Source organism: Xenopus laevis, chromosome 1S (assembly GCF_017654675.1).
Source record: "Xenopus laevis strain J_2021 chromosome 1S, Xenopus_laevis_v10.1, whole genome shotgun sequence".
Lineage (NCBI taxonomy): Eukaryota > Metazoa > Chordata > Amphibia > Anura > Pipidae > Xenopus > Xenopus laevis.
The window spans coordinates 170,880,549-170,907,306 of NC_054372.1; the positions used below are offsets into that span (position 1 = coordinate 170,880,549).

Genomic DNA, 26,758 nt, shown 5'->3' on the forward strand with positions numbered 1-26,758 from the left:
TATTGGCTAACAATAAAAATACATTGCAAGCTTTCCGAGCACCAAGACCCCTTTATCAGGCAAAAAAATAGCTTTCATTTGTATTTTGCCTGACGAAGGGGTCTTGGTGCTCCGAAAGCTTGCAATGTATTTTTATTGTTAGCCAATATAGGTATCACTTCTACAATACTTTTTTTATTTGTTTGTTTTTTATTTGTTATTTAAGAGAGATAATAAAATGCTGAAATAATTACATCTATATGGGCAGGAATTTTGGGGTGTAAACACGTTTTGATTTGTCTTATAGGAATCCGATCATGGGACACAGATCTAATTCAGTGCAACTTGGATCAAGAGCTTAAGCTTTTCGTTTCACGCCACTCGGCCAGATTTTCTCCTGAAGTTAGAGGTGAGACTCTCTATTACTTTGCCCTAGCTTCATTTGTAAATGACCTATTGTTTCACAGTTTATATTTGCCTGATAAAACGGATAGGACATATTTGTTCCTTTGTTGGCAACAGGGATTTCTTTTAGGATTCATTTTAAGGAAATGATCCTTGGAGATGGCTGTTTGTATAGAAACATGATGCCCATCTGCACTGAGCATGAATAAATGGTAGAAATGTATACAGGGAACTTATAGCTTATTAAACCAGTGCTGCTTGTGTTTTTAGCTATAACAAATAATGAGTCAAGCTTAAAGGGCATGTAAAGTCTAAAATAGAATAAGGCTAGAAATGCTGTATTTTGTATACTAAATATAAACATGAACTTACTGCACCACAAGCCTAATCAAACAAATAATTTATGCTTTCATAGTTGGCTACAGGGGGTCACCATCTTGTAACTTTGTTAAACATCTTTGCATGGCTGGGAAGTAAGGCAGGGGCTCCCCCTGCTGTTCATAAGTATGATTGTTTCCCTGCTCAGCAGTTAGGGACCGTCTGACAATTCCTATCCACAGCAGTAAATGAAGGGAGAATTTCACTGCATACAGTCAGGTTTCTTATAAAAACAGTACACATTTTTTAATTAAAGTATTTTGGATATAGGTTTCTTTTTCATTACAGAAAGTAAAAATAGGATTTTATTTTTTTGCCTTTACATGCTCTTTAAATCAGTAAGTTAAATCAATAAGTTCTGCTGAAAACATAATCATATATAACATGATATCACCTAAGCACACAATTTGAACTGTCGTTTTCTTCTGTTTTCAAACAGTCCACCACAAATGTCAATTTCAGTGTTGTAAAATGTTGCGTGAAAGCTGTTGAGGTCCAATAGAAGCCAGTGGGAGCTGCCCTGATCTTATTGAACCATTTTTTAATAATTCAAACTTTGAGAGGTTTTCCTGGGTTTTTAGCCTAGGACTAAAGAAAAGGTCCAATAGTATCAGCACAGCTTCCATTGACATTGATGGGACCTTGACAGCTTTTACTTGGCACAGTTTTGTATTAAGAGTTTTTTTTTAGAGTTTTCATTAATTTCATAAATCTTGAATTTTTAGAGAAATATTTCTAAAAAACACAAATGTTTAGAGAAAAATATGATTTGTGAAATATAATAGAATTTGAATGGCTGACCCCTTAGTCTTTGCTGGCATTTTGACCAAACTGACCTATCATATCAAGCTAAATGAGGGGCTGATTCAATTCATCAAAGTATTATTTCTCTTCGTCTACGACCTGCAGGGATATGATATGTTAGACCACCAACATGACTGCTCTGAGATGTTGAAGGCTAACTATGGGCAATGTTTCATCTTTTGTTGTATTTTTTACTGATCATTCTAACAACATTAATCAGTATAGATGAAATTGGGGCGTAGATCAATTGTTATGGATTAATTTTGAAGCTGTAAAAAGGAATGGAAAGATATCTTCTCTGCATGAGCATTGTAGTTACAGTATAGTTTTGTCTGCCAGTGGAATCTGGAGTCTGTTAATTCCTTGTATAAGGACTTGTTTTTCCTACTCTTTTTCCTTTCTTTGGATAAGAAGGATACACAGGGCAACAGTATTAAAAGAGATATTGATAAATATATCTGTACACATCTACAACATGAACTCACGCCCATGGTGGCCCTATTTATTTATATACATGTTGATTTAAATATTTGATTATCATTTAGCCGGTTCAAAGAGCACAAATCCCTTTTGTATATAGTTTTTTGCTCAATGTGCCTGCATGGCTGTGGAGATACTCTTTTGGTAATTTCCGGCTTATAGTTCATTGAACTGTTGCTCAGTTTACAAATTGAATTTGTATTTCTCTATAGTTACACTACGACCTTTGGTCAGTCTACCTGGGGTTCCCTGCAATAATCCAGGGCTGGTGCATGCCCAATAGAGTGAAGGTGGATATTTTACCTGCCTGCACATTCTCCACATGAAAGTATGAGAAGCAAGATAGAGGGGATGTGCAGGAATGGAACCCCTGGAAAATTCATCAACGATGACAGTTTAGGTGCTTACGTAGACGGTACTTGGAACAGTGTGTTTTTCAGTGAAGAGGGTCACCAGTCTGGCATCCTTAGTAATTATATTCACTGGGGGTATAAGAATGCTTCTTGATATAGCTCAGGGTGTGCCATTTATTTATATGTGAGGTTGCCGTTTTAAAATAGAAAAAAAAACCTGAGATATGAAACATGAATGTGGAATTATAATATACATAACACTTGGTACTAGAGCTTCATTGCTTATACAGCTTCCCTGAAAATGCTGGCAGATTTATGCAAAATTGTAAAAAAAATTGTGTAAACCGCTCAGAGGCTGAATATTAGCGCTTTAAAAACATGCCGTGGCCTTCAACTCCTGTGGGAGATTCATAAAAAGGTTTTTGCTTTGTCACCCACTTTATGTCTGCCCCTCCTCTCCACCTTGCCACACACACTCAGAAAGGCAATTAATCTCATGGGGAAAGTATAATTACAGCCCTTTAAAACCAAATTATGGAGGGCGATTTAAATTTTATCCTCGCGGATTACAATCTGAAGGAGGCTATTAGAATTCATCCTGCGCTCCCAGTTTTCCAGCGCTTTCTCACTGCGGCTCCTGTTTGCATTTTCACAGATGAGCCCTATAGGCTTGTTCTGCATTACTGTATCAGATGGGTTTATGCGCTGGGTAATTAGAGAGTTTCAGGCTAGCATACGGCTGCCAGGATTGCAGGTCCAGTGAGATAAATATTACATAAATAGCAAATGCTCTTGTCTGATTTCTGAGTTCTAATTCCATATGCACAAGTAATAGCTTTCAAGGAAAACCACTAAATACATCCTTATACTGTGAAATCAACATCCAGAAAACAGTAAAAAAACATCAGCAATAATTTATAGATAGATAGATAGATAGATAGATAAATGATAGATAGATAGATAGATAGATAGATAGATAGATAGATAGATAGATAGATGCTAGATAGATAGATCGATCGATCGATAGATAGATAGATAAATGATAGATAGATAGATAAATGATAGATAGATAGATAGATGCTAGATAGATAGATAGATAGATAGATAGATAGATAGGTAGATAGATAGATAGATAGATAGATAGATGATAGATAGATAGATGATAGATAGATGATAGATAGATAGATAGATAGATAGATAGATAGATAGATAGATGATAGATAGATAGATAGATAGATAGATAGATAGATAGATAGATAGATAGATAAATAGACAGATGATAGATAGATAGATAGATAGATAGATAGATAGATAGATGATAGACCGATAGATAGATGATAGCTATTGGATCTGTTATCTGAAAATGAATTATGCAAAATCCTTTAAACCCCAGCAACCTCAGTACTTGATTGAAGAAGCAATTTGCATTCTTACCTTATTAGCTGTTTTTCTGTAACAATAAGGCAGTGCTTTGCATTTGATGCTTACTAACTCAGCATAAATCTGTGTTGGTAGGAAAACAATTTTATTCAGTTCCATTAATATTTAAATCTTTTTAAGTAGTAGGAATAGTGTCCTTGGCCCCCAAAATTTCATATATTTTAATCTGAACGTATGTGATGTCCAACCATCATGTGAACTACAACTACCAGAAAGACCATATCTACTGCTGGAATGACTCTCAGATTTTTTAACTCATCCATAAGCTACTAGACCTATAAAAAAAGAGACCATTAAAGAGTTTGTAGACTTGGGGGTCATTTCTCAACACTGGGCAAATTTGCCCATGGGCAGTAACCCATTGCAACCAATCAAATTGCTGCATTCATTGTTCTACTTGCGGCTGGCTTCAAAAAGCTAATCACTGATTGGTTGCTATAGGTAACTGCCCATGGGCAAATTTGCCCAGTGTTGGTAAATTAGCCCCCAGTCTCTTAAAATAAAAAACACTATTTATTATGCCATTAAAAACACTGCTGATATGTGTTAGACACCTAACGTGTTTCGGGAACACCCCTTAATCATAGGCCTATGAAAATAATGTTATGTTATGGTTGGTATGATGCATCACTGCATGGCATAGAAAGATAGGCAGAACGATATACAGTGCTGTACAAACATACTCTCCATCAGTCAGATTATACTACAGACTGTCTATTAAAAGGATGGTTCACCTTTAAGTTCACTTTTAGTATGTTATAGAATGGCAAGTTCTCATTTTTCTGACTCTTATTCAAATCAATGCCTGGTTTCTAGGGTAATTTAGACCATAGCAACCAGATTTCTGAGATTGCAAACTGGAGTGCTGCTGAATAAAAAGCTAAATAACTCAAAAACCACAAATAATACAACATGAAAACCAATTGCAACTTGTCTCAGAATATCACTCTCTACATTACACTAAAGGTTAATTTAAAGGTGTACCACCCCTTTACGGTTTTTAATCATCTAGGACGGTCATACAGTATCTAGGGGATATAAGGCTTCAGAAACTGAATCAGTGGTATCTCAAAATATTTATTACCTGGGACTGAAAAGAACACATTCAAAGGAAATGATACCTGACTTTAAGAAGTGGTTATCATCACTTGATTTTTCCATAAATGTACAGTACAGGTATGGGACCTGTTATCCAGAATGCACGGGACCTGGGGCTTTCCGGATAACGGATCTTTCTGTAATTTGGATCTTCATACCTTAAGTCTACTAGAAAATCATGTAAACATTAAACAAACCCAATAGGCTGGTTTTGTTTCCAATAAGGATTAATTATATCTTAGTTGGGATCAAATACAAGGTATTGTTTTATTATTACAGAGAAAAGGGAAATACTTTTTAAAAATTTGGATTATTTGGATAAAATGGAGTCTATGGGAGACGTCTATTCCATAATTCTGAGCTTTCTGAATGACGGGTTTCTGGATAACAATCCTATACCTGTATATATACACACAGGTGTTTGATTAGATGTCTGCATTTGTTGGTCTACTTGAATGGGAACTGTTGCCTTATGGTACAGGTATGGGACCTATTATCCAGAATGTTCAGGACCTGGGGTTTTCTGCATAATGGATTTTCATACCATATGCTAGAAAATCATGTAAACATTAAACAAACCCAATAGGCTGGTTTTGCTTCCGATAAGGATTAATTATATATTAGTTGGGATCAAGTACAAGCTACTGTTTTATTATTACAGAGAAAAAGGAAATCATTTTTTAAAAATGTATTATTTATTTATTATTAATTATTTGGATAAAATGGAGTCTATAGAAGATGGCCTTTCCGTAATTCAGAGCTTTCTGGATAATGGCTTTTTGGATAACGGATCCCATACCAGCATCCCCCATTTTTCCCTATTGCATTGAGAACTGCTTCTCTGCAAGGGGAATATATATAGGGAGCCTTATAGAATGAGTATCCACCATTTTTCCAACTGTACCAATATATATTGTAGAGGTACCAGCTTCTCAGCAGGGCTCGACATGCAGAGAGTTGCCGCTGGCTTATGGCTATAAACTAACAATACTTATTATCTTCTAAAATATTGAATGCAACATATAAACATGCATCTTTGCCGACTCTATTATATAGTACTTCTTCACAAACTCCACACAAGGAAGAGAAAACAAAAGCCGTACATCCTGTATATGTTGTGAATTTGTACAAAAGCAGCTTAATTTTAAAACAGATTATGATCATATGTTTAAACTGTGTGCTCTGCGGAGGCATTGACATCAATTGCCCCATTGTTGAGAGAATAAAAAGAGTGTTGATGCAACATGTTTGGAACAGCTCATTAACAACTGAGAATAGTTACACAATCTGAAGGAAATTGCTTTGTTAATCAGTGGAATTCCTATTACACACAGTGTCTGGTTACATTGGCAGTGCTGAAGGTTCTTTACATTTCTAAGGGAAATGACATATATAAAACAAATATAGGTGGCCATGGTGTGTTGTTATTGTCTCTGAGCAAAGGCTCTGGGGCCATTTTCATTCAATTCAAGCAAAATAAAACTACATTTATTGGCATGATTATCAAATATTTTGTGGAGGAATGGCTTTAACTCTACCATAAAAATGATACACTTAGGGGGTTATTTATCCAGATCAAAAAGTTCTCAATATTTCCTGAAAACTACTCCGACAAAATCCACACAGCCTTTCCCCCCATTATCAATACATTTATTGTACAGGAAAAAACCGATAAAATAGTGGAAAAAACGGAATCATACTACTTTTTCGGATTTATCGCCAAAAACTTGACTTTTTTGAAAACCACAAAAACCACAAAAACCACAAAAACCACAAAAAACACAAAATCTTCGGATTATTGAATGAAACCCAGCACAGATAAGGATATAAACGGGACATCTGTCATTTACTTCTACATGAACTCGGCAGGTCTGAGTTGGAGTCGTTTTTTATTCTGACTTTTAACTTTCCGAAATCTTGAAAATTTCTAGTTTATTTTTCAACGAAAATTGTGTTTTTCCCCTTTAAAAACCAACCAGAAAAAAAAAAGATTAAAAAAAAAAATAACACCCTCGGTATATGAGTAGGTGGTAGGAAATATAAACAGAATCTAGTTTTAGATTCACAGGAGGAAGGCTTGCAGAGTTCATCTGTTGACAAATCTATATCTATAATAAATCTAATACTAGTGAACTGTGGCAAATCCTGTATTTAGGTATTATTTTGTTATATTTATTTGGGCATGATTCAAAATAATATTTCCAGTTGACTAGTGATGGGCGAATTTCCCGCGAAATTTGCGAAACGGCGCAAAATTTGCGAAACAGCGTGCGCATCTCGTTTTTTATGCCGGGGTCCATTTTTTGACGCAGGCGCAAATTTGCTGGCGAATTTTTGCGGCGGTTTTGCGAAATCGTGGGAATTCGCGCCTGGCGAATAAATTTGCCCATCACTACAGTTGACACAGAAATCATGAAACACACACACAGGGTCCACTAGGGCCAGAGACGGAACTAGGTGGGGGCGGGCCCTGGTGCGGGCCGTGCATCCGGGCCCCGCCCCCCACCCTCTTCCGTGCGGCGCTGCAGCCGCTGCAGTGGGCACGTGACTGCCGGGCCATGCGGGGGTGTGGGCCTGGCCAAATTGCACCCCCTGCTCCCCCGGTAGTTACGCCACTGACTAGGGCCCATTATAAAAAGGGCAGTTTTTGCTTTCCAGAAAAGAACAAGACTTTTTTTATAGGGCCCGCGAAATTCGCGAAACAGCGCCTGCGTCTCGTTTTTTAAGCTGGCGTCCGTTTTTGAACAAGCCTTTTTTTTAGGGCCAAGTTCAGATGCACTCCCTCCCCCACTCCATAATTGACCCAAAGAATAATAAGGCAGGAGGTCACAATGGAGGAAAAATATATTTGTCACATAAAATGTTCTCATATAGTTGTATTGCTTTGTAGTAATTCCTAGTCATTTTCCCAAAATATTGATAGGTGTTACTGTTCTTTTGTCTGTAGTAATTATACAGTAATCTTTGCTGAAGGCGCCTGTATTGTGCGGCAAGAGTGTTTCTTCCATAGAACTCCTTCTGCATGAGCTAGGGGCATAATTACAGGGTAGAATATTAACCAGAACTGTATACATTTATACTGACAGCTGTAATAAAACAATTCAAGTTTATTCTCCTTTTCTTTTTTCCTAAGGGAGTGATTTTGGTGCTGTTCTCTTCCTGTAAAATTAGCATGTGAGAGCTCAGCCCAGCACTCCCCTGTCTGTAAATGTCAAAACTGAGCCTGACATCCCCTTTGTCTGCAGTAACATCTGCCACTGAGTATTCTCTCCTTGAGCAGAGTAATATTACACTCTCTCCTGTCACCTTCAGATACTTTATTCACAGGACTAAGAGTCACTTCCCCACGCCAGAAGCAGCAAATTACATATAATGGTTTAAGGCTCATTTCAGGGAATAATCCAATATTTGATTCCATCCATTAAAAATAAAAATTAGGCATTATTATATTTGAATAAGTACATTTTCATAATCCTAGTTGTAATGCAATATTAAATAATTTACTATTTTCTGTAATTTTAGACAGAAATTTCTATATTTTAAGTTTTTCTATTTTTAATTTATTATATTTATATATATTATAAATTCACAGTTCTTAATTGTGAGGCACTGATGCTCAGGTGTTCTCTGCCTAGTGATGGCTGGTTCCTTTAATGTCTTAAAAAAGGTTTTGAACTTTTTCATGGACAGGCAGGTGATACAGGGTAAGAGAGATTTTGTGAATTAAAAACGATAAAACGTTTCCTTTTTATAACCTGTATTAACGAGGCAGAATGTTCCAATGTACAGTAGAACCCCCATTTTACGTTTTTCAGGGGACCAGAAAAAATGGTGTAAAATCCAGGAAAATGTAACATCAGAGAAATGTATTATGCATAATATATAGGTGGGACCACAAAACAACAATGTAAAATGAGGGAAAACTTAAAATCAGGGGATGTAAAATGGGGGTTCTACTGTATATTGTATGATGTCCAAATAGCATAGTTTCATTTTTAATAACATAGGAAACAGAGGCCTCAACTTTTTGTGCTGTGGGTCCCATGAGATAGAAGGCACAAGGATAAAGAAATTATATTCTAGAGGCTTGAAAAGAAAAGGAAGAAATTAGAGGAGGAAGAGTTAAGCTTTATATACACTAAAAGTCTTCTTGCTTGTCTGATCTTTTTCCCAAATAGGCCAAATTGTGCTGATCTGATCATAAGAATGTTTTAATCTGCCAGATATATGAAATATCATGTACTGTTGCCCTCCACTGGTAAAACTGATGTGTTTGCTCCAGAAACACTACTATAGTTCATATAAACAAGCTGCTGTGTAGCAATGGCGGAAATTGAAAAAAGTCTATATGACACAGGTTAAATAGTGGATAACAGATAACACCATTATGTTCTACAGAGCTTATCTGCTGTGTAACCTGAGCCTTTTCTCCTTTGAATGGCTGCCCCATTGCTACACAGCAGCTTATTTATATAAACTATAATAGTGTTTCTAAAGCAAACACACAGTTTTACTAGTGCAGGGCAACACTGCATTATATTTGTATTACTTTAAAACACTTCATTTTTTGATATTACTGTTCCTTTAAGGACAATAAAAAAAAACGGCAGTTCACTGTAACAGGCTCTTACAATATATTGCAGAATATTTGGATATTAATTTGAGTCATATAGGTGAGGATACAGGATACTACAAATCCTAGTATCGTTAAAGAAGACATGTAGGGGGTTATAGTTCCAGCAAATGGTGGTTATAACTTGGGGATAGAGAACTTTTGAAAGGGCTTGAGTTATCAGATTTCTTATTTTCTTTGTCCATTTAATTTGGATCCCCCCAGTGTTTCAGATAAATTCTATAACTAAAAGGTTTATCCAAAATTAGACACATATAGTAATGGATCCAAAAAACAGATGAACCATTTTTTTTTACCTTGTTAAAGGTAAATTATTGGGAAAATGTAATATAAGCGTCATCATACTGATATAAGAAACTTTCAAATATAATCAATTATAAATTCTGTACCGTTGCTAAAAAAAAAACAAGTTATTCTTCACTATCCCTCACTCAGCATCTGTCTTTCTTCATTCTCTCTTCATGCAGGATTTGGGTGTCAGATTTTGATTGACAGTTAGGCCTAAGAGAGACAAATTTTTACTAATTGATAAAATTCATGAAAAATTCACATTTTATAGCAAATGAAACTGCAGCCGCTCACACAATATTACATGTAACTTTCTGCAGAAATGTTGTTGAAATCACTATACCTATACTTAAATAGGCATTATTCTTAGGCAAGAGATAAGCTTCTTACGTCAAATCATATTGATATTTTTATGAAGATTCTGTCATGCACTTTGCTTGTCTAATAAAAACGAAATAAAGTACAATGTGGAACTGTTAAATAATTAAACAATTTTATTACCAAACTTCTAAACCTTTATGAATAAATCAACAAAACCAGATATAATTCAATTTCAAGAGAGCGACTTTGACTCTAATATAGAAAGGAAAATCAATATGTGCTCCAAGGCCCTTTTAAGCATTCAGACCAATTATTTGACATGGCTGCCTATAATATCCCTTGTTTCCTGCCATTATTACTGTGCACTGTATACTGAACCTCTCTAATCCCAAAGGGGGGCTCCATTACAGCAAGAAACCTGAGCTATTTCCTTAGCCTAATGTTAAACCTTTATAGCATTTGCTTGATGGATGTTTTTAAATTTATACTATTATGTTTTGTCAAATAAAGGGTAAGTAAGGCTACTTAGTGAAAAACGTAAGAATTCTGGAAGCATTGTGGCTACTGTGTGGATGAAACAGAAAAGGTTTTGCAAACTATCCTTTGGAATCCTCTGGGAACCCATAGTTATTAGATAAAAAGGAAAGGAGGGAGACAGAGTCCTCCATATTCTTTATGTGTAACCTCCACTAATCTGACCTTCCCTGCAAACTGGAATAAAATAGGCTCCATCTGTCTTCATTACTGATACAAATCCATGGTCTACTGCCTCCTGTTCCTGCTGCAGGAGCCTTATTTAAGGCTTATTAAAAAATGAAGGGAAATGTAACCTGCTTTGCCAGTAAGGCATGGGGCGATACATACTGTGCATAGAACATACAGCTTCTTTTCATATTCTATTCATGCATATTGGAATACTCCTTAAAGGGGGAGTTTGCCTTAATCCTTAAATCAGTCTTTAATATGATGTAGACAGTAATACTCTGAGACAGTTATAGACAGTTAGATCTTATTTTATATATATATATAAGTCCAAGGGTTGCCAGCACTCTCGATAAAGTTGCTTGAATTTGCCTGGGTGCAGTGCCAATAAATTATCAATAACTACTACAAGAAGGTCTGCACTCTCAGGACTTATAAAAATCACAATATTTATTATAAATGACTAATGTTTCGGCTAGGTCCCTAGCCTTTCTCAAAGTGAGAAAGGCTAGGGACCTATATATGTGTTTTATTTATGTTTTAACATGTGACAACATTCAAATATACCCACCGGAAGTTAGTATATAAATTTTCATACACAATTAACAATTAACAGTGTTATCATGTTTTAGCAAATAACTCAATTAAGTAAAAGATAAAAAAAGAAGGAAAACCATAAATGAAAAAGAAAGGAAAAGAAAGGAAAACAATAGAAAGTGAATGACATGGGTGTAAATATACATTGATCAGGAATTCGGTAATGCTTATCTGGATTTTAAGGCTGTGAGATAGATTTGAACTATGGCAATATCAGGTAAGTTCAGGTAAATACAAGTACAAGTGAGCAGTCCCTGAGAAATATTCCGGTAGTTTAAGCAGGGCGGCCAGATTTGATTGAAAGCTTTGGTTTGTCCAGTTTCGATACTTCTAAGTCTTTTCATAATTAGTAGGTTATCAAGTCTGGTCTTCAATAATTGAATGTCCAGAGTGGCTGTTTTCCAGGCTTTAGTAATTGTTTGCTTAGCTGTGGAAAAAATATAAGTGACCAAGCATCTGAGGTATTTTTTGCCTCCTGGCACGTGTTTGTTTAAGAGTGCTTCGGCAGGGTTCTTCCGGAGACCTGTGACCTGTGACATTGGTTATTAAAGGATAAATCCTGATCCAGAAGCAAACCGCCACAGGACAGTCACACCATATACTGTATGTAAAAAAGATCCTGTTTAGTAATACAGTAATACAAATTTCCAAAGGGTAACAAGGTTCCATCAACCTTGTAGAGATATCTGACTTTTTGTGAATCTCTCTGTTTTGGTCATCACTAGTGATATGCAGGTCAAACTGAACCCAACCCTCACCTGCCAATGCCCAACACAACAAGTCACCCCTATTTATAGACCTGCGCCACCCCATCTTTGATGTAACGAAGGGGCAGATGGGCAGCCGTGTGCCTATAAATAAAGGATGCTGGAGGTGGAAGCCAGGCAGAGGGAGTATGCGGTCTGGAAGGGTGGAAGGGAGAGGTCAGTTGAACTTGCCTGACCACATCTCTAGTATTTACATCCCTGGGTCACTTGTATAATCAGTAAAATCACCTGCTCTTCTAACCTTCCCCCAAAGGATAAAATAAACCTTACACTGATGTATGTTTACTGTTCATTCTGTATGATATAAAACTTTTCACCAGTCTCTTGAAGACGAATGTATATGTGTATATATGAAATGCCTAAAATATTTTGTATTGAGTTTTGGGGGCAATAGATGAATATGTAATAGTGCTGGATACAACAGATTGGAAGGTCAAAGATCAAAGATTGCTAAACACACAAAAGCTAATAGTAAACTCACTGCTCCACTTTTCATGCACAGCACATAAATACCTGTATACTATAGAACAAGAATGAAGCATGTATGGTGTTTTTGGTCCCTTAGCTTAATGAACACTTGTATTTTCCATTTCAGACTGACTATGTAACTAAATATGTAAGGAAAGGTAAATAGAGGACAAAGGGCATTTTTGCTCGAAACATGTTGTGTGTATAAAAGGATTTTTTGCAGCAAAGCTCTGCGTCTACCTTGGTCTGTTCCACCAACTACATTTTCAAGTAAATAGAGGACAAGGCAGGTTAAAGCTCTTCCATCTTCTTGGATTGTACCTGTGCATATACCAATGAAATACCTTTGCTAACCTAGATGTGGAACAGAAGGTATTCACTAGTGATGTGCAAATTTGTCACGTTTTGCCACAAATTTCGCGAATTTCCTGCAAAATTTGTGAAACTGGCAAAAAATGAGCAAACGCCGATTTTGATGAAGTCAATTGGCGTCCGTTAACCGTCGCCGGCATCAAAATTCCTGCCGGCGTCAGAACAGTGGCCGGCAACAAAAAAAAATGTAATGTTGGCATCGGAACCGTCGTCAGCCCCAAAAAAATGTGCAAATGTATTCGCTGGAGGCGAAGCGTGCAGGTTCGTCGCAAATTCGCCCCATCACTAGTATTCACGTCTCATGCTGCATGTATAGCATTTAATTACACCAAAAACAAGAGGTTTTAACTCTCAAGGAAACATGGGAGAAGACATTCCTTGATGTCCATGTGACTAAGTTCACATTGATCCTGCCTTCTTGGGAAAGGATTGTAGGCACAATAGGAGCCATGTGGCAGATGAGAAGGAGTCTGCAGTGAGATAATATCTACTTAGACAGGGCTAAAACTGCAGGCAGAGACAGTAAGGCCTGTCAAGAATCTTTAGGGAATAAAATGCAAATAAATAAAAGTATATGCACCTTTTAGAATTGCCATTAGACAAACCCATACAGGGGAGAAATAAAGTTATTGGTCTTTTAACCTTTGCAAAGCACAAGCCCTGGACTGGTCTATAAATATCCACATACAAAACAGTAAATCTGCTGTTCTTGCTGATATAATGGATTTTCTGTTAATTCCATTTGATAATACAGTGAACCCTGGAAAATGGTCACACGCTAAAATTCATTATGTGATGGCAGCTACCGAGACATGGTCAGTGCTGAAGGCAGTGGCAGACAAAAAATAAATACATGGGAATACATTTTAGCCTTGATTCCATAATAAAACTGCTTGTACTGTGCAATTAGTCAAGTCATTTCACATGAGTCTGTTTTTCCTCATATTATACATCAATTGGGAGTTTTTCCTCAAACATTTGTCTATCTGCAACAATTTTTGCCTAGTACATGTGCCAAACAGGTTTTTTAAATAGAATCTATATATTTATATATATCCTTAACTAGTCGTTTTTATTATCAGATCTGTTGACAAAATACCATCTCTTTATATCAGACATAATATTAATAACAAAAATAAATGCCAGTGCCATTATTTCCTTGTGCCGCTTGCAGATAAAGGACAGAAATAGATGCAATTATTATCTTGCTGCCACATTTTAGCCCTTTGTACTCAGTAGCACGATACAATTGTGTAGCTGTGTGAAATGGCAAATACCTTTCCCAGTAAAAACACTGAATCCACTGGAAAGACTATAATACAGATAATGTTCATTACAGAAGAACAAAAAAGAAGAAGAAAGAAACAGAAATAGAACAGAATATAGATAATTGAGCTAAGCTTTTTCTATGCAGGTTTAGTACTGGGCTGTTTTCTGTGTTTTCTGAGAACTATGGTAAGATAGATATTTGACAAATCTAAGATTATGAGAATTTGGCCACACTCATGACCGTAGACCATGCTCATTATACCAGACAGATCCATGGTAGGTTCCAGATGACTCCTACTTTTTAGTTAGCCCTGTCCCAGAATCTGTGCATTGGGTTTATTTTCACGCATTACTTTTTTTTCTGTGATTGGACTGACCTACCAGAGGATCTCCCTGTGAACCCAGGCTCCTATTGGTCCTCAGCCTAGGAGAATTCCCATTAGCCCATCTTTGTTTTCACCGTGGGCCTCTTTACACATTGGCACTATCTGTATCTAATTACTGTGAAAGTGGGCCTAGGGTGTGAGATCCTCTGGTGGGCCATAGGCGGTATCATAATCAGGATCAGATTTAGAGAAATGTGGACCCCCACAATGCAAAGAATGCAGGGACTCCATTTGAATAAAATAAGTTCTTACCTGCTTTTGCATCATTTGTATCATCCAAACTGAATAAGGTGACCCGTCACTCAAAAAAAATATTCAAAACCCTATTTTATCACATAAGTCAAGCAAAATGAACTTTAATTACACAATATAAATTATTTGAATCTTGTTTCCTTCAGTCTTGGAATTTATAATTATAGCAAGCAGGCAGGAGCCATTTTGTGGACACTGTTATTAAGACAAGTCTTGTATCATCTCAGAATCTTGTTTGTGCACCAGAATGGGGGACCTGATGTCCAACCCCATGCCCTGGCTACACAATTAAACGGTGAAGAGAACGGGGGAATGTGGGGAGAGCAGTGACATCTAGGAAGTGCTGAATGGAAAGTGAAAGTAATTGTCTGCCCCGCCTCTATGCCTAAGGCATAGAAAAGGGGCAGGCAATATTTGATTGACAGCTGAGATTTTTAAATGAGACATCTGTTCACTCCAGCCTTTATACATTACATTTTTGGCTAACTAACTATATTAGAAACATTTTTTATTTTGCACAGCCTATCTCTTTACACAGTTTTTATTTTCACACTGAACTATTCCTTTAAGTCTCACAGATTCTGGTGGCTCAGGACAAAATGCCATCTCTTCCCTACCATAAAACTGGCCTATGCTAAGTCACCAAAGGGAACAATGTGTCTCCCTCTACTCTGCCACAGTTTCAATTTTATATTCCTTTCTTATAGAGTGTGATTACAATTTGGAATAGCAAAATGACTTGATTCTGTTTCCTATGAATCTATTTCTTTATGTCTTTGCAGGACAAAAAATCCTTCACCATAGGAGCGATGTATTAGAAACAGTAGTTTTAATCAACCCGTCAGAGGAAGCCGTCAGTACTGAGGTAATTTCCATGTGTTTGTAAAGCTGAATAATCAATGCGGAAGTTTTTCGGTAATCTCATTCACTTGTGCCTATAGGATTAGGCAGTTCTATCTGCCATCAAATCTATGGAACTGAAAATAGATCTTAAATGAAACAAGCAACATTTAAAAAACCGAAAATAACCATTTGTATTTTGGGATTATATTTTTAAAATAGCATTATTACTTTACTTTTTTTAAAATTTTCCAGCAGAATTGTGATTAGCCCAATGCAAAACCATAGTTTTATGGCTTCTTTCTATTAAACATTTGAGAAAACCTATTGAGTTGTCCCAGCAAGGTGTGTCTGCAGTGCTAATCACAAACTCATCTGACACACTGGGGCAGATTTAATAAAGGGTGAAGTTTGGTAGCGAAAATTCACCAGAAATCCAATCCGCACGGACATCGCCAATTTGCTAACATGAGTAGAGGGACAATTTGATAGTGAAAGAGACCATCGCTAGTGCGCCCTATTGCAAGTTGAATTCACTAAAGTGTGAATTATACAGAACGTTACCTGTTTCACCAGAGTTTCCTTCACCAGACCAGGCGAACTGATAAGATGAAGCTACATCCTCCTCATTCTAATGTCAGTGACATCATATCCTGTATGCCGGAAAGTCATAAAAGTTCTAAAAAACGCTGGTGTTTTTAAATTTTTTAAAGTGCCATTGCCTTCAAAAGTACTGACTATTAAAGATTTTTGGTGTTAACATTTCTTTTCAACCATTTGAGGGGCATGCCACATTTGTTTTAGGTTGGGCTCATGCCTAGGGCATTGGAGGATCTCTTTTGTCTTTATTTTGCTTCCTTGGACATTTGTAATAATAAGAAGTCACTTCAAGTATTTGCACCAACATCTCTAATAAAGACGCCTATACGACCTATATGTACCCACCATATTCAAATCGACCTAGAGTACTAACAAAGTTTGGCTAGGCAGAAATGAACGCTAGCGAACGTTCGCTATGAAATGCTCGCGCTGATGAATTAACACTAGCAAAACTTCGCCAGCATTTTAATGAATTAGCGAAGTGGTAACTAATTTACGCCTGGCAAAGTCGCGCGAAGTGTGGCGGAGCCTTTGCTGGGAAAAAGTCACCCTTTAGTGAATTTGCCCATAAATGGAAGCCTATGGGCAATGTTCCTTCTAACTTGTTTTGTGCCATGCAGCCAAAAAATATATGCACAATATCCATGTCCCTAAATGGTTGGAAGGTGTTTGTCTAGGTATAAGCACTAAATCATGTATTTTCACACATGTGTCTTTGTGTACACTGCAGCTTAGAGGGAATGTTGCCTTAGGGAGGAGACACAAAAGCTTGAGGTCAGTCTGACAACCATAGGCAGAAGACTAGGAGAGACTAAGCCTTCCCAAACCAACATCTGTACAAGTTTTCTACAAGATACAGGATCAAGTTGGCACTGAGTGTATCCTGTGTTCTGGGGTTATTATACATGAATTACTGTACATTTATTGTGCAAGGTGTTGTGGGAGGTATTTCACATGAAATTGCCACTACATTTATACTACCATGTGTTCTGGGGTATTATAAATACATTGAATTTGCCCAAGGATATTATGAAGGAATCTGTGTAGAAAATGCCTTTAATTAGCCTCCACACACAAAAATCACCCTCTGTCTTTGCTGGCTGATTAGGTAAGGCGATTGCTGATTAAGCAAATCATTGGCTAAATGGGTACAAGCTGAGGGAGAATATCTGCCCTTGAAGCTTAGAAAAATAAAGCAATGGGATAATAGTTATGTATTCGACTTTTAACATTTAGGGGCCCATTTACTTAGCTCGAGGGAAGTAATAGAATTAAAAAAAACTTAGAATTTCGAATGTTTTTTTTGGCTACTTCGGCCATCGAATTGGCTACTTCGACCTTCGACTACGACTTCGAATCGAACGATTCGAACTAAAAATCATTTGACTATTCGATAGTCGAAAGTAATGTCTCTTTAAAAAAAAAACTTCGACCCCCTAGTTCGCCACCTAAAACCTACCGAACTCAATGTTAGCCTATGGGGAAGGTCCCCATAGGCTGTACTGTTTTTGGTTGAAGAAAAATCGTTCAATCAATGGATTAAAATCCTTTGAATCGAATGATTTAATCGGGCGATCGAACGATTTTCCGTTCGATCGTACGATCGAACAAATTACGGTAAATCCTTCGACTTCAATATTCGAAGTCAAAGGATTTCAATTCGGCAGTCGAATATCGAGGGTTAATTAACCCTCGATATTCGACCATAAGTAAATTTGCCCCTTATTGTAACCTTGCAAATAGACTCTGATAAATGAGGCATAATGAAGTATTATTTGCGTAAAATGGCCTTCCCGTAATTTAAGTATGCATGGGTTTCCGGATAAGAGATCCCATACAATTATGGACCTGTTATCCAGAATGCTCTGGACCTGGGTTTTTTTGGATAACGGATCTTTTTGTAATTTGGGTTTTCCATAACATCCATAAAATCTTTCTTCTGGAGCCAAGGAGACATCTCGACTTTTGATAGATCAGCCTCTGATTTTATTAGGATTGATAAATGGTTCCAAAAATCTAGCGTATTCTTAAATCTCTAACGCTGCATCTTTTATTCTCACATTGGCTCAAGGGTACATGTTGTATGCTACAGGTCTCTGCAATGGAGCTATTGCAATTTCTTTATTTTATAGAGATCATTAAAGCATTATTTCTGTGAATAGAAGGTTGTAGAACCTTATGAATTCTACGCTACCAGAAATGTCAAAACATTTTAGCAAAAGTGTCCAAATTAGGTTGGTACATGTACGTATGTACTCAAGTATAGCAACCACTATGCATAGTCTTATCTAATGGTCTTAGAACCAGACGGTCGATCTACTGTCTATTAAAGGACCAGTAACATAAATTTTAAATAAAAAAACACCAAGACACATTTAACTTTAAAATTCGCAAAGTCTTTATTAAGAAATAACTTAGCGATACTCCGCTTTCGCTCCTTTTCAGAAAAGGTGACAGGGCGACGATCCATCGTGCGGTGCTCAATTTCTCCTCCCTGGCTTGTATAGGAGATAGCCAGGGAGGAGAAATCGAGCGTCGCATGATGGATCGTTGCCCTGTCGCCTTTTCTGAGGAGGAGTGCAAGCGGAGTATCGGTAAGTTATTTCTTAATAAAGACTTTGCGAATTTTAAAGTTAAATGTGACTTGGTGTTTTAAGCTCTGTAATAGAATGCAATAGGATTCTATAGAGTGCCTCTGTTATCTGCCATGTAACCTATGCTTTGAATGGCTGCCCCATGGCTACACAGCAGCTTGTTCAAATAAACTATAGTTATGTTTCTAAAGCAAACAAATGGCTTGTGTCAGTGCAGGGAAGGAGTACATTATATTTTAATTACTTTAAACCACTTTAACTTTTCTGAGTTACTGTTCCTTTAAGTTTCTTTATGATTATCCAGTCAGTTTTGAACTTTTTTATTGGTCAAAATCAGCAGTGGATGTCGGTACTCACCACTGCCTAAGCTACTAGATTGATGCCACCTACAGCTTTTCTTGGAGAATATCTCGGGTGACACCCATGTCTCTGTAGCCTACACTTGAGACACTGGAGGGTACTTCTGGGGACTCTATTTTGGCCAAGCTTAATGTTTATGTGAAACCCATCTCTTTCCTGTAGGTCATATTTGTTAGCCCCTAGGTGGACTCGCAGGTACAGGAGGCTCTGGTTTTTATGCAACCAAAATTTGCCTCCAAGCCAGGAATTCAAAAGGAAGCACCTGCTTTGAGGCCACTTTGAGCAACATCCATGGGGTTGGAGAACAACATGTTACTCAGGAGCCAATAGTTTGGGAACACTACTCTTGGTATTCACTGTTTTCCTGCAAAAGCCATACAACTCAGCGTCTTTATCTGTGGTTTCTAATAATGCAACAACCATTATTCATTTTGGTATATACTGTATGGACATTCAAAAGGCATTCCTAACCCAGAATCACACAGACCAAATAAATCCCTTCAACACCTTTCACACAGTGCTGCAAATAGTCACTAGTGGTTGATCTCTAACATTTACAGGAATGTATAATATTTGGAACAGTATTTAGAGTAGGGCTGGACTAAAAGGTATAAGCAGCTGTTTTTAGCTACATATCTGAGATGAATCTCTGCAGTTTAATATGTTTGTCCATTTGCTTATTGGACTGTTGTCTATCTTTTATAACAGGTACGACTGATGATTGCCGATGCTGCTCGACACAAGCTTCTGGTGTTGACTGGGCAATGCTTTGAAAATACAGGCGAACTTATTCTCCAATCAGGATCTTTTTCTTTCCAGAACTTTATTGAGATATTTACAGATCAGGAGGTATGAAGAAGAAATGTGTATTTGTTTAGTTGTTCACTGGAATGTATTTTACAATAGGACAGGTCTTCAATGTTTAGTCAAAGGGTATTATTTAGTATCCTGGGCTAAACTACACCAGTGCAGTAACCCATAACAACCAATCATTTTTGATATCATACAGCGTGTAAATGAAATGTACATTGATTTATTGCTATGGGTTACTGCACTTTCATTTGAGATGCCCACCACCAGTATGTTCAAAGTTCTGCAGCATAGAAGCATCAGAGGAGCAGAGCTACACCACCATTGCTGAGTTATGGGATCAGGGATCATAGGACTAAATGTGTGGTGCGTGTGTGAGTCGTAATAGGGATCATGGGGAGGATGTTGAGGGTCACAGGTCCTTACCAAGCCTGTTATCTATGGCCCCACAGCCATGAGGTCTGCTGCCTCCTAGCTATGGCACTGCTTCCTGACATCTGCATGTCTTGACACAATATCGTATATTAAATTAGACAGTTGTTTGATTTACTTATAATTAAGTGTTTGCCTTTGTATATTCTATTAGTATTCATTAAACTAAATTGCTTTTATAGATTGGTGAACTGCTCAGTACAACACACCCTGGGAATAAAGCAAGCTTGACTCTCTTTTGTCCTGAAGAAGGATATTGGAAGAATTCTAATCTAGAGAGGCACAACCTTCAAGATTTCATCAACATTAAACTTAATTCAGCTTCAATTTTGCCTGAAATGGAAGGATTATCAGAGTTTACAGAATATCTGTCTGAATCTGTAGAAATGCCTTCACCTTTTGATATTTTAGAACCCCCAACCTCCGGAGGCTTCCTGAAGCTCTCAAAACCTTGTTGCTATATTTTTCCAGGGGGTAGGGGTGATTCTGCCTTATTTGCTGTTAATGGCTTCAATATGCTTGTTAATGGCGGATCTGACAGAAAGTCTTGCTTCTGGAAACTTATCAGGCATCTAGACAGAGTAGACTCAATTTTACTTACTCACATTGGTGATGACAACCTGCCTGGTATCAATAGTATGCTGCAAAGGAAAATGGCAGAGCTGGAAGAAGAGCAGTCTCAAGGTTCAACTGCAAATAGCGACTGGTTAAAAAACCTCATATCTCCAGATCTTGGAGTAGTGTTTTTAAATGTACCAGACAATTTAAAAAATCCAGAACCAAACTTTAAAGTAAGAAGAAGTTTGGAAGAAGCATGTTTTACACTTCAGTATTTGAATAAACTGTCAATGAAACCAGAACCTCTTTTCAGAAGTGTAGGAAACACAATCGATCCCATTATTTTATTCCAAAAAATGGGTGTGGGGAAACTTGAGATGTATGTGTTAAACCCTGTGAAAGGTAGCAAAGAAATGCAATATTTTATGCAGCAGTGGTCAGGTAACAATAAAGAGAAAACTGGCTTGATTCTCCCTAATGGACAAGAAGTTGAAATACCTGTTAATTATTTAACCTCCATTTCATCTCTGATTGTATGGCACCCAGCAAATCCTTCAGAAAAAATTGTGAGGGTTCTGTTTCCAGGGAACACAACTCAATACCAAATACTTGAGGGTCTAGAAAAACTCAAGCATCTAGATTTTCTGAAGCAGCCTGTTATCACTCAGAAAGATTTGAGTGATAATGTCTCAAGCCCTGCAGTAAAACAAGCAAAGATTAAGCAGAGAGCAGAAAGCAAAGAGAGTTTAAAAATATCCACAAAAACTTCCACTAAGCCAGTTAGAAAAGAATCTAAAGAAGAGTCAGCAGAAGCAGTTAAGAGTAGCGATACTGAGCAGAGCCAAAAAGCAGAGAATAAAGATAAAGTTCCTGTGAAGAAAACTGATACTAAAGATTTGTCTGAAGCAAACAAAGAGCCCATAATTAAACAAGACCATGTAGAAAAACAAAAAATTGATGTTAAACCTAAAGTTGTTAAAGAAAAATCAGTGAAGAAAGAAGTAAAGTCAAAATCTGAAGATGATAAAGGCAGGAAAGACCCAGTTAAAAAGGAAGAAAAGCTTGTTGTCAAAAAAGAAGACAAGCTGAAAAAAGAAGTAAAAAAAGAATCAAAGAAAGAGGAGAAAAAAGACTTGAAGAAAGATGTAAAGAAAGAGACACCTCAAAAAGAAGTAAAGAAGGAATCAAAAAAAGAGGAGAAAAGGGAAGAAAAAGAGTCAAAGAAAGACGTTAAGAAGCCCTTGAAAGAGGCAAAAAAAGTGCCTGCTCCTTCTGCTGATAGTAAGAAGACTGCTGTGAAAAAAGTACAAAAGAAGGAAGATGTGACAAAGAAAGAAACTGCAACCCTAGGCAAAACAAAGGATAAGGTGAAAGTAGTTAAGAAAGAAACCAAGGTCTCTGAGAAAAAGCCAGTGTCTGTTTCTGGGGCAGTTGCCACTGCAGCAACTGTATCTGCAGCTGCTGCTGTTGCTGCAGCAGCTGCCATTCCTGCCTCAGTGGAACCCACTAAGAATGCAGCAGACCTCATGGCAGAAAGATCCTTAATGTCTTCACCAGAAGATTTAACAAAAGATTTTGAAGAACTGCGAGATGAAGAGAGTCTATTGAATACAGAGTTGAAATCCCAGGTGCAGGAACCTAATGATGAAGCTAGTATTGTACATATTGAGTCTTATGCCATAAAGAAAGATCACACTAGCAGTGAGGAACCTTCTGATTCTCCAGATGAAGGTATTACTACTACAGAAGGTGAGGGAGAGTGTGAACAAACCCCAGAAGAACTTGAAGTGGTAGAAAAACACAGAACAGATGAAAATGAAAAGTTTGAGGATGAAGGAACTGGTCTTGAGGAGTCATCAGAGGCAGGTGACTTTGAAGAAAAAGCAGAAACAGAAGAAGTTGAAGAGCAAGTGGAAGACTTGGTGGAAAGGACATCACTAGAAGACCAACCAGCTACTGCTGAAGAAGATGGAACTGAAGAAGAACTTGACACTGATGCCTATGAGAGCAGAAAAGAGAAACATGACAGTCATGAAGACATTGCTGATATTGTGGCTGCAGATGAACAAGCTGAAGAGGATATTAATGAAAGTGCAGAAAAAGGAGAAGTTGACGAGACAGAAGAGGAAGTGGATGAGGATAAAACAGATGATAACAAGGATTATGAACAAGACACTGAGAAGTATGATGCAGAGGGGGGTTACACTACAGCTGTCAAAGAAAAATCTTGGTTCATAAGTGACAGCGATGATAAATATGTATTGCCTGCTACACAATCCAAGACATCCGAACCCCAGTCACCTGCTGTAGAGCCAGGTGCTTCAATTCATGATGAAACTTTGCCAGGTGGTTCTGAAAGTGAGGCAACTGTTTCTGATGAAGAAAATAGAGAAGATCAACCAGAAGAATTTACTGCTACTTCAGGCTTTACTCACTCTACCATTGAAATATCCAGTGAACCCACTCCAATGGATGATATGTCTACTCCTAGAGATGTGATGAGTGATGAAACCAATAATGAGGAAAGTGAATCTCCTTCTCAAGAATATGTGAACATTACCAAGTATGAAGCTAACCTCTATTCCCAAGAGTATGAGAGAACTAGAATTTCACCACTGCCTGATGCTTTAAATGGTTTATCTGATGTATCAAAAACAGATGCAACAGAAGGTCTAGAATACAATGCTTCAGCATCTACACTCTCACCTCCATCATCATTAGAAGAAGACAAATTCTGCAAATCATCTCTGCGTGAAGCATACACTTATGGGGGCAGTGGAATAATAGGGTCTACAAAACTAGAAATAAATGAGGACTTTGAGCTGGATGAACAGCATAGCCCCAGTAAGAGCCCAATTCCACCTTCACCAATATCTAAAACCCCATTAAGTGAACGTAGTGTTAACTTTGACTTGACACCTAATGAAATAAAAGCATCTGAACATGGTGTTCTCCCACCTTTGCCAGATGAAACTCATGTGGTAAACGATCAATGTGCTAGCCCTGAAGATAAAACTGTGGAAGTTACATCTCCATCACAATCTGTGGCAGGAAGTGCGGGCCATACACCATTTCATCAGTCCCCAACTGATGAGAAGTCCACAAATCTTGCCCAAGAAACAGTACAAAGGACATCAGTTCCTGTAATATTTGAGATCTGTGATACAAAAGAAGAGAATGATAGTCCTTGCATAAGTCCAATGGATGAGCCAGTACCAGACTCTGAATACCCAATAGAGAAAGTTTTATCACCATTACGTAGCCCTCCATTAATAGGATCAGAAACCTCTTATGAAATGTTATTTATAGCTAATGTAGACACATCTGCTAAACATGACTTTGAAACAGTTGCTGATGATGAAAAATCACCTACTCAGGTTAGTCCAGTATCTGAAATGGTATCAAGTGGTATCAGCCAAGAACAGGACAAAAAGAGTCCTGAGCTCTCACCAAGTAAAGAGTTTAATTCTGAAGCAGCAAGTAATGATTTTGATCAAAAAGGTATTTCATCTGGACAGTTAGATGGTGGGAAGTTTGCAGGAGATTTTTCACCCACTCAATTTAGCACCAACCCATTTATCTCATTTAAAGAGGACACAAAGATGTCAATTTCTGAGGGTACAGCTTCTGACAAATCAGCTACACCAGTAGATGAAGTTGTTGCAGAGGATACATATTCCCACATAGAAGGCGTTGCTTCAGTTTCCACAGCATCTGTTGCTACTAATTCATTCCAAGAACCAACCACAGATGATGTATCTCCTTCTTTGCATGCTGAAGTAGGGTCACCTCATTCCACAGAAGTAGATGACTCACTTTCTGTATCTGTTGTTCAAACTCCAACTACATTCCATGAAACAGAAATATCACCATCTAGAGAGGAGTGCCCCAGGCCAATGTCTATTTCTCCACCAGATTTCTCCCCCAAAATAGGAAAACCATCCGTTCAATTGCATGAACAGAGGTCTCCAGAACAGTCCACAATGGAGTTTAGCCAAGAATCACCAGAACAATCTTTTGCAATGGATTTTAGCAAGCAGTCTCCAGAACATCCTGCAGTAAGTTCAAGCATGCTACATATTTCTGAAAATGGACCAACAGAAGTGGAATATAGCCCATCTGATCCTCATGAATCTTACTTTGGCAAAAATATCGCCACTGATAATCTGCAGAAAGCAGAAACATCTAATGCAGAGGCTTCTCCTTCTACTTCTTCTGCACATACACCTTCACAAGCTTCATCCCCTTTGAAGGAAGAGGAAGGGCCACTAACAGATGTGATTCAAAATATAGATTTGCCCCTCTACTCCCCACCTATTCTAGAACATATGTACTTCATGGAAGGAAAATTATCCCCTGAAACAGATGCTTCTCCATTAACACCAACAACATCTTCAGTGAAGCAATCACCTGGTATTTCCAATACTTCACCAGTGGAACCTTCCAGAGATTACCAGTCACCATCACCACCCTTAAAAGGTTTGCCCGATGATTCATTTACCTTTCACAGTAAAACATCAAGCTCACCAAAAGAGTCACCCATTTTGCATAGTACAAACCCATTTGTCTGTGCAGCAGACCTAGATGAAGGGGAAAAATACCATAGTGTATGTGGTTCTTACAACTATACGGGTGAAACTAATGATAGATATTCTGTAACAGACAAGCATTCATTTGCAGAAGCCCGTCAAGATGTTGACCTCTGCCTAGTCTCTGCTTGTGAATATAAGCATCCTAAAACAGAACTTTCCCCTTCTTTTATTAACCCAAATCCCTTAGAGTGGTTTGCAAGTGAAGATCATGCTCAAGAACAGGAAAAGCCATTAGCTCAACTTGGAGGTGGACAGCCACCATCAGGTGGAAAACAGAAATCACGCCAATGTGATGAAACTCCTCCAACATCAGTGAGTGAATCTGCCCCATCTCAAACAGATTCTGATGTCCCACCCGAGACTGAAGAATGCCCTTCTATAACAGCAGATGCAAATATAGACTCAGAAGATGAATCAGAGACCATTCCCACTGATAAAACAGTAACATATAAACACATGGATCCTCCTCCTCTTCCAGTGCAGGATCCAAGCCCATCCCCACGCCACCCTGATGTATGCATGATGGATCCAGAAGCTTTGCCTGTTGAACAGAGTTTGAGTAAGCCATTGAAGAAGGACATAAAAGAGAAGGCAAAAACCAAAAAAGTAGGAACCAAGACCAAATCATCTTCCCCTGCCAGAAAAAGTGAAATGAAGTCAAAGCTTTCAGCTGCATCACCAAAACCGGGACCAATTAAGGAAACATTGGAGAAGGGTTCAAAGACTGTTTCTCCAAAAAAGAAAGATTCTGTTGAGAAAGGACCAAAGGGAAGCTTGAATCAAGATATAAAATCCTCAAAGACTGAAGAGAAAGACAAAGAGACAAAGAATGCCACAAATACATCTGCAACAAAATCTGCAAAAACTGCCAACACAGGTGAGCCACAATCTTTTGTGTAAATCTTCTAAAACCAGAGAGGGATAAGCAAATATATAAGAAAATATATAAACAAAACAGGCAATAAATGGAATATGCTTTG

General features: G+C 37.7%; 1 protein-coding gene across 1 annotated transcript in view; it reads left to right on the top strand.

Annotated features, from left to right (window-relative positions):
• map1b.S (microtubule associated protein 1B S homeolog) overlaps positions 1-26,758 on the top strand; it is a 46,904-nt gene that overhangs the window by 12,438 nt on the left and 7,708 nt on the right. The window contains exons 2-5 of the mRNA XM_018244412.2: positions 287-388; positions 15,775-15,857; positions 20,095-20,235; positions 20,811-26,655. Of these exons, the coding sequence (XP_018099901.1) occupies positions 287-388; positions 15,775-15,857; positions 20,095-20,235; positions 20,811-26,655 (6,171 nt within the window). The remainder of the gene's footprint in view (positions 1-286; positions 389-15,774; positions 15,858-20,094; positions 20,236-20,810; positions 26,656-26,758) is intronic.